This window comes from Anarhichas minor, unplaced genomic scaffold (genome assembly GCF_050575085.1).
Source record: "Anarhichas minor isolate MPS153535 unplaced genomic scaffold, ASM5057508v1 ptg000017l, whole genome shotgun sequence".
Lineage (NCBI taxonomy): Eukaryota > Metazoa > Chordata > Actinopteri > Perciformes > Anarhichadidae > Anarhichas > Anarhichas minor.
Window position 1 is genome coordinate 2,045,142 of NW_027466463.1, and position 12,425 is coordinate 2,057,566.

General features: G+C 44.3%; 1 protein-coding gene across 5 annotated transcripts in view; it reads left to right on the plus strand.

Annotated features, from left to right (window-relative positions):
- jmjd1cb (jumonji domain containing 1Cb) overlaps positions 1-12,425 on the plus strand; it is a 134,695-nt gene that overhangs the window by 84,835 nt on the left and 37,435 nt on the right. For 3 of the 5 annotated variants that reach the window (XM_076092937.1, XM_076092942.1, XM_076092940.1), the window contains one exon: positions 7,300-7,413. In XM_076092937.1, coding sequence (XP_075949052.1) covers positions 7,300-7,413 — 114 coding nt within the window. Of the gene's footprint in view, positions 1-1,073; positions 1,196-5,397; positions 5,418-7,299; positions 7,414-12,425 lie in introns of those variants that run through there. The other 2 variants (XM_076092938.1, XM_076092941.1) reach the window with 2 other exon arrangements.

A 12,425-nucleotide genomic window follows, 5' to 3' on the forward strand; every position in this document is an offset into this window, starting at 1 on the left:
AGTTGTAACATCTTTCTGTGAGAGTGGAAGGTGGTGAATCATTTCATGTGTCCCAGTACATGGTGTGTCTGCTCAGCACTAAACATGGCTCACAGTGAGGACATTTCGGTTTCTCATTAACAGTGTCTCTTGGCTTTTCCATCGCAATTTCATCGGCTTTGAGAAGCTTTAGACAAATCCACGGCGTGTGCACCTGCACAGCTAGTTCTGTTTTGCGTAACTCAGCCCTACACTCTTGCTAAATTCAGACACTGCACTAAATTTACTTACAAAAGTTTGTAAAGTTGTCACAAGAAGTAGTAACCAGCTTGTGAAACAGTTGTAGAACGTCTTCTGTGTCTCTGGAGAAGCTTAAACAAGAGTGAGAGATCAAACCCAATGAAGTCATCAGGGCCGTCAAGTCCAGCTACCAACTGTGGGCATGGAATTGGAAAGATGTGGGCCAATCTCTAAGGCACGCCCCCTTTTGGGGGAAAAGTATTGCGTTGTCACATAAGGAGAGAAACAGGAATATGAATCATATTCATAACGGAGGCTTTCACTCTGAGATTTGAGGCACATACCACATGAATATTCACTATCAGTGCGGCACACAGCTAAATGATGCTGGTTACAGTTAGTGCTGATGGATAGGTAGCAGGAGTGGGAGGCTGCTGCAGTACAGTCATACAGTACAGCAGCATCAGACTCCATCTCAGCCTGCATCAAACAGTTGGCTATTCACAGGTCGGTTACTTATCTTTATGATACCTGGGGATTCAGCCAAATAGCATCATCCGGCTGCCTGGCTGAGTCATTGATCAGCTTGGACGGGGGACGACTGAAGGGATGTTAGTTCAACAATGAAATAAATACATACAAACTTTTTGAAATCCCAATCCCTGATCTGTCTCTGTGGGACCTTTGGTTTTCAATCCCGTAAAAAAGGGCTTGTTCCCAAAGTGCCTGTCTGTTCTATGAAAGACGCAATTTAGCTGCATTGTAGGAAGTGTAGGATCCAGCGTTTCTGGAGCCAAACTAATTTAACGTTGGGATATCTCCCTCTGTGCCGCTTTGAATCTGTCTCTTGCAAGTCCCTCAACTTTATCCAAGTGCCATGCTAAATGACTGAAGTACCCCCATTCATCATGTTTGATGAGCTTTTGAATGCACCTCAAGGTGTATCCCTGACAAGATGACAGAAGTAACTGACAAGGTAATTCCATCATCTTGACAGTTATTAATCTAACAGCAGTTTACGGAGACTGATTTGTATTTTATGTTGTTGTTGTTGTTGCCTTAAACTTGAATACCTCTCGTGTCCACCAGGGGGCGACTCCTCTGGTTGTATAGAAGTCTATGAGAAAATGACTCTACTTCTCTCTTGATTTATTACCTCAGTAAACATTGTAAACATGAGTTTATGGTCTCAATCTCTAGTTTCAAGTCTTCTTCAATACAGCATGATGTTCATTTAGTACATTATGGTCCATTTAGAGTCAAACAGACCATAAAGCAGGCGATGCTTTAGGGGCGGGGCTACACAGTGATTGACTCCTCCTTTTCAGCAAGTATATATTTTGCTCTGTGTCCTAAACTCCAATGAGTGCAGCGGCGTGTCCCCATTTGACTGTGTATGTGTTTGTATTTAGATTCCTCGTTTTCACTCTCAGGTTGAAGCCATCCTTCCTCTTTGTTGATGCACTTTGTGTCTGGCAGTTGTCATGACTCTCTGGAATGCTCCCCCCACAAACTCAATAATTAAAATCTTTATACACTTGCCTTTTTGGAACAGATGGGCTGTCTACTGTGGAGCTGTTTGTTGCCTGATTAACAGCTGTGTAATTCTGCTTTGTGGTGTTGAACATAGCATGGCCTTTATTTGTTAGGAGCATGGTTCTTTGGGATGAAGGTCAAGATGAAAGTCTGTGGTGCTGTGTGATGTAGCTTGTTACTGTGGGGCTGCCAGCAGTAGCTGTTGCTGATGCCGGCTGCTTCCCTGTAGAGGAGGACAACTTGAATGTGGTGGTGGCACTCAGCCACCTGTTTGATGGAGAGAAACATTATTCCTGTTCATTCATCCCTCACCCCCCTTCAACCTGTTTTATTTAGATTCATGGGTGAAATCAGGTGAAAACAGGTTGACCCTCATCAAACCCCAGTCACACCAAAGCAGTGACGCCGGTCCATCTCAACCTTCATTTCCTTATTGATCAGTGTAAATACAAGCGTTTCCTGTATGAAAGAGATGACAAATCATGTTTCTGTCTTTCATCATACATAGAATCTGTCCCATGTGAGTTTGTTTTTTAAAATATCACAAAACTATTTTTGCTCTTTGGAGGCCAAAGGGGGGACTTCAATATTGCTGACATGCTTATGGATTAATGATAAGTTCATTGACAGAAAATCAATATTCAACTATTTTGGTAATTTATTAATCTTTTGAGTCATTTATTAAACAGAAATGCCAAACAGTGTGGAATTCAGAACATGTATATTGTCACAACACAGAGATGGCTGAGCCTGGGGCTGGAAGCTAACGGTGCAGCGCTAACAGTGCAGACATAGCGAGGGTGTAGTTGTTGTGTGGCTATATGGTAAGTTAATTAATAACCAGCCCACATAAACAGCAAATAGTTGATCACTACCTTTCTTTCTTGGGGTTTCTTTGGCAACTGCTGCTGATGCCTCTGTCCTTCTGGCTACTGGAGTTTCACCTGCTGGTTCTTCCCTGTCGTCGCCATCCAGCTGCTCTTCCTCTGCTTCACTACATAGACCGATACCCCACACTGATCAGTAAACTATTAGGGCTGGGTATCGGTACTTAAAACCTTTGAGGCTGACCTATGGTACTGATCACAGCCAATCACTGCAAGGGTTCTGCGATGTAATGCGACGTGTGATTGGCCCACCATCGCAGCAGCTACGATTGATAGAGTTGGCGGTCCAGCGTGCCGAGACGCCACCAAAATGTTCAGAAGCATGGCTGTGCAAAGCAACTCTGGCGTCTGATAAAATATGAATTGGGTGGTGGTGGCATTTTACGCAACTGAATGCTTTCATTCACTTGATGGGTATCAAATGAAGTAGAAAAAACTGTACTAAGTTAGGTACTTTACTCTATTCCATCGCCATCACTTGTAGTGTACTGGTATTGTTACGTATCCTCATTTTTCCAACGATAACCAAACTCTCTTTATCCGCAGAAACAAGGCCCCGTTAGTGGCCGATCCCACCCGTCACACGGGGGCGTACATCACCGTTGTTGTGCGCCTGTGTGCATGTGATTAACTCCCGATACTCCTGACTCCCCGAGAACAGCTGATTTCATATCTGACCCGTTTCCAGTTCACTTCTCCACACGCAAGTTACCTCTCAAATATATGAAATATATCAGCTCTCAATAGGTATCGTTGTTTCATCCACATCTTCCGGCTCCAAGCTATCGTTCTAGTACCAGCCTTTAAAGAACCACTATTGGTCGACCTCGGCTATGAACCACCCACTGAAATCTAGATCCAGGTGGGTATTCTACCTGCACCAGTTAACCCTATAGCTTTCCTGATGATGTAATTAGAAACGTAACATCCTGGGCCCCTGGGTGAGCACCCAGTACACCCGGATGGTAGATTACATGTCAGATGACACCAAGCAGGAGAGAAAAGGCTTCTCATCTACGGTCTGTCTCCCATGGAACCCCTCTGATGTGGTGTTATTTATGAAATGTTCATCCAGGCTATTACATATATATAACTATCTGACTCTATCTGCCTGTGTCTCTCTCTGACCTTCATCAGATAAGCTTTAGTGTGTGTGTGTGTGTGTGTGTGTGGCGTAGCCTCTCTAGGTCACTTAGCGATGCATGAGCTCCATCATCAGCTCTTCATCTCCTTTACATTCTGATGCATTTTTTCCGATAAATTATTAAACACACGCGAGGAACAGCAAGGAAGATGTGTTGCCTTTACTTTCCTCAGAAAGGAGTTTTCTCATGTTTGTCCTCTTAACACGTCATTCCTGCCTCATTGTGTGTGTGTGTGTGTGTGTGTGTGTGTGTGTGTGTGTGTGTGTGTGTGTGTGTGTGTGTGTGTGTGTGTGTGTGTGTGCGTGTGCGTGTGTGTGTGTGAGAATATGCCTCGTCACCGTGTCTCTGGTTCTCTTTACGGAGACATTAGTGTCTCTGTGTGTCCGCCGGTTTGAATGTGCGTCGAAGAGAACGCGTCTCATCCACTCTGCTGCTTCCCGTCTGGAAATACGCAGTGACAGAATGCTTTTTTCCAGGCACACTGGCAGATGTGACCCAATTGCGGTCGAGTGGGATGTGTTTGTGTGTGTATGTATGCGTGTGTGTTTGTGTGTGTGAAGTCCTTTAGAGGAGATGGAGGGACTGTCAGGTCCTTTCAGTTGGAGAGAGAGGAATGAGAGCAGCGATCCACAGATGGCAGCCGTGCTCTGTGGTTGAGTCTACAAATGAAATGTCTTCCATCTCTCCTGACATGTTTCTGGGCCTAGATGAACCCAGAGCAGGTTTAGCAGCACACATCTGCCTATCATCAGCTTCACTGTTCAATTCACATTCATGTACCTAAATGAACATCCTGCTGAGCTATTATTTGTAGTCTTTCTTTAGCTATCAAAGTCAGCAAAAGCCTGCTTCTTGACTGCGTTGGTCTTAATTCGGTTGATAAAGGAGTCTTTACAAATTAAACAATATACACAAAACCAATTTGTTCCCAAAGAAGGAAATTAAAAGACGAAGAACCAAAGCTCTGACTGCTAGGTGTGAGTAGTACACAATAAAGCCAGCCGTTATGCGAGTTATTACTGAAAGGTTCATTTGTAGTCATACAAAGATCCGTTTCATTAGGAGCTGTTTTCCAGCTTTCGATCGTTCATGCCGTCTCATTAACAGATGGCATTTCATGGAAATGGGAATTTGAACCTTTACTATTCTATGGCAACTTTTTCCAAAGCACTCATTGCGCGTCACCGGAGTCTTCCACAAGCTGCTAGCTTGACAGCTGTGAGTGCTAACAGCCATGTTCGTTGTTTGATGAATTTTGGGAGGAATCGCTAGATTTTTAGGGACGTTTGGAGCTAGTGATGCTAGCTACTTTGGGAAAGAGTTGGCAACACTGCACTGGGTTTTTCAGTTGGAGGATTTTTTAAATCTAGCGTACTCTTGCTGTTTTCTCCAATGTCGCCCTACCCAAGCTAACTTGGAAATACTAGTTTGACAAACTCATCTCAATTCACGGTCCACTTCCTAGCCCTCTCCAGAGGGCCCTCTCTCCTGTTTTACAGGCTTCGTCCCTGATGGAGTGCAAAGATAGACTCAAGGTCCGCTTTCTCTGCAGCTTGCAACCACATCCTAGAGCTTCATCAGCAACATGTTAACAAGAAACATTTTTGATCAAATGTCTTGTTGAAAGCTAGTAAGTGGACCCTTATTTAATCTAAGACCTGCATCTCTTTTAATCAGAATGGGATTGGACAGCAGAGCATTTCTTCTGCTGCTCCTTCAGAACACACACACACACACACACTCTGCAGCGGTTGTCACGGTAACAAGCCGACTTCCTGTGTTCAGTATTAACATACTGTAAACCTTGTCAGGTTCCCATCATGCATTTGCACTGCCTCTACCCTACAATAGAAGAAGTACATTTCTATGTTGGGTAGTTCATGAGAATGCTTTTATCTTACATGTTTTCCTGTCACATGTAAACAACATAACCACAAATATAAAGCAGGGAGGCTTGAAGATTATCAACCGCCACAAACACTGGGACAGGATTTTACCATGCTGGGAAGTTCTCATGGCGGCAATTAGTTGACCTTTTGTTGCGACGAATGCGAGGGACGCATCAGAAACACAGTGTTCATGTTCCAAAGCAGCCTCTCTGTGGGCACCACTGCTGCAGCGATGGACTGGCTTCATGGAGGGATTGAGGGGGCGGGGTTTCCTGTCTGAATCCTGCTTTTTTATAATCCTGAATTAGCAGGCCTGCTGTTTTCTGTTCAGATCACAGTAACTACAGTTGGTAAAGTCACAGCTCTGGGTATCCAGCAACAGTCGCCACAATGACAATGGGCGCTTTATCGAGGCCTTCATGGCTCTCCGGCAAAATAAGACTCCTTCTGCTTCCAAAGGAGGGACAGATAAATAAATGAAAAACAAATAATTTCCCAAATAATGTCCAGTTGTGTGGCCTGTATGTAACAGACGGACAGACATAGAGCAACACACACACACACTGGGGTCATGTTTTGCTTGTGAATGTGCTCCTGCCTCTTGTGTGTATGTGTGTGAGTGTGTTGTACTGTATTTGGGGGGGGGGCACAGTGGTTTCTCACCTCTCATCTCTCTATCAGACTGACCTTGTTGTGTAACCATAAATCACAGCCGCACCAGCCCCCGCTACACACACACACACTGCCGTGGCTCTCCTCTCCAGCCGTACTCGACTGATATGGAGCTCTGAAATAGAAAATCAGAAGTGATGTGGTTAAGACGACTCTCTCCAATAGTTTGACTGCACTACATTCACATCGGTACAGATGGACATGAAGAGGAAATGTGGACTGTCTCCTACCAGCACTAACAGCTGAGCTCAGGCGGCCGCAGGCTGACAGACATCATCAGAGAGAGTGTGTGTGTGTGTGAGAAAGCGGCAGCATCAAAGTGGAGCGTACTGCCTTTGAACTGTCAGCCTTCCTCTACTTATTAATGTATTCACGGCTCCGTCTCTTTCTCCTCTCTGCCTCGTTTCATCCCGTCCTCCCTCTAATCTCTTCTTCTCTCCCTCTTCACTCCTGTGTTTCCTCTGCCCCAACACTCCCACATTCTGTTTTACAGTAGCGCACCAGTCACAATTATTTTTCATCATCCTTTAATTGTGTCTAAAAACAAATCTGTTTTCTCGGTCAATCGATTTATGGTTTGGTCGAAGACATGGTGGACAATGTCCCAGTTTCTCAAAGTCCACGGTCTTTAAATGTCCTGTTTTGTAAGTCCAAAGCCCGGAGATATTCAGTTAGATATGATATAAAACAGAGAAAACAGGGAAAGCTCCATATTTGAGAGGCTGCAAACAGCATTTTCTGCCATTTTGGCATGAAAAAGTACTTAAATGTTCAAACGATTATCAAAATAGTTTTTCTGTCGATCGACTTATTGATAAGTTGACTTATTGATAAGTCGACCTGTCATAGTGTTTTATTCAACATGCATTGTTATTATGTAATAGATGACTCAACCTCCCGTGTCCTTGTTTGTGTGCTGCTGTTGACGATGCCGTTTGTTTGTGTGTGCAGGCGTTTAAGCCAGTGGTGGAGAAGAGCCTGCTGTCATCGGTAACAGCAGTGGAGTTCTTGTTAGACCGACAGCTGGACTTCCTGTCTGACCATTCAGCCTACCAACCGTACCAGGTAAGGGTCACACTCACACTCCAGGATGCACCACATGGTCATCAAGCCCTTCCAATTGATGATTCCTACAGATTTTTGTTTTTAAAGAGTAAAAACGTTGGTGACTCATGAAAGACATTGGGGCTGTGTGTTTGCAAGAGCCAGGAGATACGATACATATCATGATACATTTAATACATCGCCATTTTTTAAATCAAATTTTCGGAAAACAGAATAAAGATCACACGGCATGAAATCTACACAGCACTACTTTGAGAGGGCACATGATTGCATGTAAACTATTAATTCAAAATCTGCAGAGTTTTGAGAATCGATACAGAGTCACAGAACATACAAAGAGATGTAGCTCAAAGTACTTTACTAAATAATAAAGGAAAATGCAACACATTCAAACAAGGGCAGACGGACAATAGAATTACACAATAAAGAGATCTTAGATGCTAAGAATTACAATATATTAATAGAATTAAAAACATTAAAAATAATAAAAAATGAGAGAATTAGTAAAAAAAACAAACGGTAGTAATAATTAGAAGGAGAAATGATAGGCCAAATGAACTATATCCTTTCCTACCTCTGACAAAAGGAGTGAGATAGCTACTGAAAGCAGGACAGTGGATTCAGAGTGAGCCGTCTCTGGTTGACACTATGAAACAAACCAAAGCAAAGCTACCTGCTCTCTCTAAGGGAATAAACGCTTTCTGTTGGCTTCAAACAGTCCCTTTGGCAGACGCACACGTTGTTACTGCATCTCATCCTCTAATGAAGAATTAGTCATTCACCATTAGGTACTGGGCTGGACACCGCAGCCACGGAGGGCCGCCGAGGTCGGCCGCTGAGCTCCATATGGATCCCACACTGCTGGGGTTTAACGTGGATATAAAGCCAACATGTCTGTCCTCTCGTGTGATTTCACACACGAGTGCTCACGGCTGGCTCATAAATTACGCACACACACGTTTATACTGATGAATACATAGACACAGCATAGATACTGTCGCTCCACAATCGGCAGTAAATCAAAGGGATGTATGCTTCTGTTCTGCGGCTGTGTGTTAGATGAGAGTGTGATGGGATGTGTGTGTGTGTGTGTGTGTGTGTGTGTGTGTTGCATTGTGCTGGCTGGAACACCGTGTTCCACTCAGTGTCAACCCAGACGGGAAGGCTGTGTGCTGCACTCTTCCTATCAGTCATCAGGGTGCGCTTGAGACAAGTGCAAATACCAAGAGAGACGCACTCTATTTCTGTTTCTCCACTTCTGTTTGCAGCCAATCAGAAGTCAGGTCCACTGTTGCCGTGTCTTCTGGTGACTCACGCTTTGACTTTCTGTGGCTGTCCACCGCCGTGGCCCAGTGCACCGGCTGTTTGCTTTCTGTGCTGACATTTGAGGTTTCCTCACCGCTCCGCTTTTCCTCTGGTTTTGTAGCGCGGATGGGGATTTTACGGATCCGGTCTCTTTTGAATGTGCAGAGATTTGCTGCCCAATGATGTGTCAAGAGATCACAGACGTAGCCTATTGCTAGCATTGTTATTGGAATAATGTGCTTGTTGCTAGACTGTCATTTATTTTGTCTGTTTATTATGAGACAGAGCTGCACGATTATCGCCAAAATGATTGGGAGAAATTATTCTGATCAATATTTGGATCATGATTACTCATCACGATTATTCATTTATTTCAGGGACAAAATATATTTATTGCCCTTTCCCAGTTAATTAAACAGAGCGCTACTTTACTTTTACATGTGCTACATGCTAATTAACAAATCAAGTTCTTCTTCACCTGAATGCGTTTTGGTTTTTGCCTCTCTGTTAAATTGAGTAATGTACAGGATATTACTCTAGTCTGGACTGTAGCCGTCATTTTCGGGTAATCGTTTCACAGACTGCCGTCGTGGACGCACAGCTCCCCGAAAGTGAAGCCAAAACATCTGGCTGTTAGTTCTGTGAGAGGAGGGCGTATTTTAACTGTCAATATGGCAGTCGATCGTGTTCATTTGATAACAAAAATGCAGCTTAAAGACTCTTATTAACAAGTCACAATGTAGTCCATTAAAGGTCTGCAGCAAGCACAAGATGTTTCATCAACCGGTCTGATGCAGCGAGTCAAAAAGACTCGCCGAGATCAGGCTGCTCTAGGCGGGCACCGTGAGCGCTGAGCCCCCGGTGCTGGATTACTGCCGGTCCCGCTAGCAACACCTCACATCTCCGAAATTGTCGGAGCAGATTTTTAAATCGGCTGAATCTTGACAAACCGACCACAGATTTGATGCTTATACAACTAACTTCTCGCCTAAAAACATCCTAAAATGACTTTCTGTGACTTAACAACAGTAGTATTTCGAAAGTTTCAACTTCCAGTTGTGTGATTTTGTCAGGATCCCTGTCAGACCAGACACCTCCCATGGCCACACAGCTGCAGACACTTCAGCTAATCACCTCCTGCGGGCTGACACACCAGACCCAGATCCTACTAACGAGATCTGGGCAGTATTTGAACCCTGGTCCTCCAGACCTGTGTTGTCAGTCCATACAGTCTTCATGCCGGAGTAGTCGTCACAGGATTCATTCCCGGACCGGCTTCAACCCGGTACTGTCTTCTGCCTCGAGTACCTGTTAATCTGCCTGCCTCCGGTGTCGATCCACGGGACATCACACCGTCGATCTGCCTGCAGCCCTGTGTCGGACCAAGGGATCCACACAGTAATCCTGCCTGCCTTCCGGTATCGGTCCACGGAGAACCACCCTGTCGATCCTGCATGCTCTCCCATCATTAAATAAAGTATTTCCTTGTCCTCAAATTCTGTCTTCCTATTGCGTCCTGTCCAGAACTCCCTTGACAGATTTCTCCTCCGTCATTGTTTCCTGTTGCTGGTGCAAAATGCATTCTGGGATATTTGGCTGTCCCAAGTACAGACAAGTCACCTCCGATGCATACACGATAAAATGGGCGGAGCGACCCCCATCCAGGCATTTGGACCGTGCTTGGCTCGATGCGAAATTTGAATTGGAACAGTACTTGGGCTGAGACTGATGACGTACAGAGAAGTACGCATATTGAGAACACAGCTGTGATGGTGCACATCAGTTACCGTGTAGCTATCATAGACTGTATACAAGCAGTGGAAGGAGTCTTCGTGACGTCACCCATTGGTTTGTGGACTGCCGTTTTAAGGCCTCGAGTTCGGCGTTTGGGCCGCCGCCATCTTGGATCACGGCCATCGGCAACCAGTGAGGGAAAGTGACTATATGCCAACTGCAGGGGAGTGACGTAGAGATGTGTATACGTCTCTGGTAGCAACCTGTCAATCACAGTATCCCCGCCCTAAAGCATATTCCTCTCTATGGTCAAGTTTGACTCTAAATGGACCATAATGTACTAAATGAACATCATGCTGTATTGAAGAAGACTTGAAACTAGAGATTGAGACCATAAACTTATGTTTACAATGTTTACTGAGGTAATAAATCAAGAGAGAAGTAGAGTCATTTTCTCATAGACTTCTATACAACCAGAGGAGTCGCCCCCTGGTGGACACTAGAGAGAATGCAGGTTTTAGACACTTCCTCATTGGTTTCCCTCTTCAGAACCGGAGGTTGCCGCCTGGTAGCTCTATGCATGTAGTCCCTAAAAGCAGAGCCGTAAGTGAAGTCGTCTTTGTTAACACCTTGGAGCACAGTGGGCAGTCACGCTCAGCTGCCATGACACCTCTTAATTAACCCACCCGACACCAGATAACGGGCTGGAAGATGAAGAGAACAAACTAGCAAATGAAAGCTCTTGTTGTATCCAGTGCGACTGTTTTTCAAAACTGCAACTGGTGCTGTAACAGATAGTCCTTGTCATTTCCATATATACTTCTTATTGACATATAAGCGGATTCCATTAACTCAAGATGTATTTAGATTTTTAAGCTAATGTAGCTAAAACAACACACACACTACCATATCACAACCAGAACACACATGCTCTCACACTCTCTCACATCAGCAGTAACTGCAGCCATCTGAAGAGAAGGGAAGTGGGAGCCTCACTCCTCTGGCACTGCTAACGTCAGACTTCGGAGATGTACACACACACACACACACACACACACACACACTCCTCCATTCTTAAACCACTATGCCTCTACAGAGCTGCCTATTCTTCTGGAGACCTTTGAGCCCCACCGAGCAGTAAAAACAGTTCCTCTCTCTCACTCTCACTTTCACTCTCACTCTCACACACACACACACACACACTCAGACACATTCCCTCAGAGCAGTGCAGCCGTGGCCACTCCCCTCTCTGTTTTTCCAGTTGGACAGGAAGACCAGAGGGAGGGAGGGGGCTGCAATCTGTTTGGCATAAACTGTACAATGAAGTCACTGTTTAGTGGGCCAACCCAGCCTGCTGCTCCAGTCTGTCCGTCTGTGCGTGTGTGCGTGTGTGTGTGTGTGTGTGTGTGTGTTGCTAGAAAGTTATGGTGTGTGTTGAGGCTGAGGGACAGGAGGTGGAGAATAAAACTGTCAGTGCTGACTAAGTTTGACCAAACGACACACGCACACACACACACAGTATTGTGCTTTCTCTCTCTCTCTCTCTCTCTCTCTCTCTCTCTCTCTCTCTCTCTCTCTCTAATTCAGTTCAATGTATTGACATGGGAAACACACGTTTACATTCAAAAGGCAATTGTGAAATACAAACATGATAAAAATGTACTTAGAATAAGTAAATATATTTCTAGAAGAATACAGAAATGTGTGAACAGAGCTGTGTAGCATTACAACATTGTAATAAAATATATAGATGAAAATAAGTTGGCTGAACTTTAACTTAAAGACATCTTATAATGTATTTAATATAGTATATACAGATAAGTGAAGATAACTTAAGATGGAAATAGAAAAACAAAGACATCACAGTTAATAAATACAAATATGAGAAGTGAGAATTGTCTGGCTTTATTGGCGTTAAAGTTTCTAGAACAAAGCATCAAAACACAATGTGTCCAAATATTGTCCAGCACACA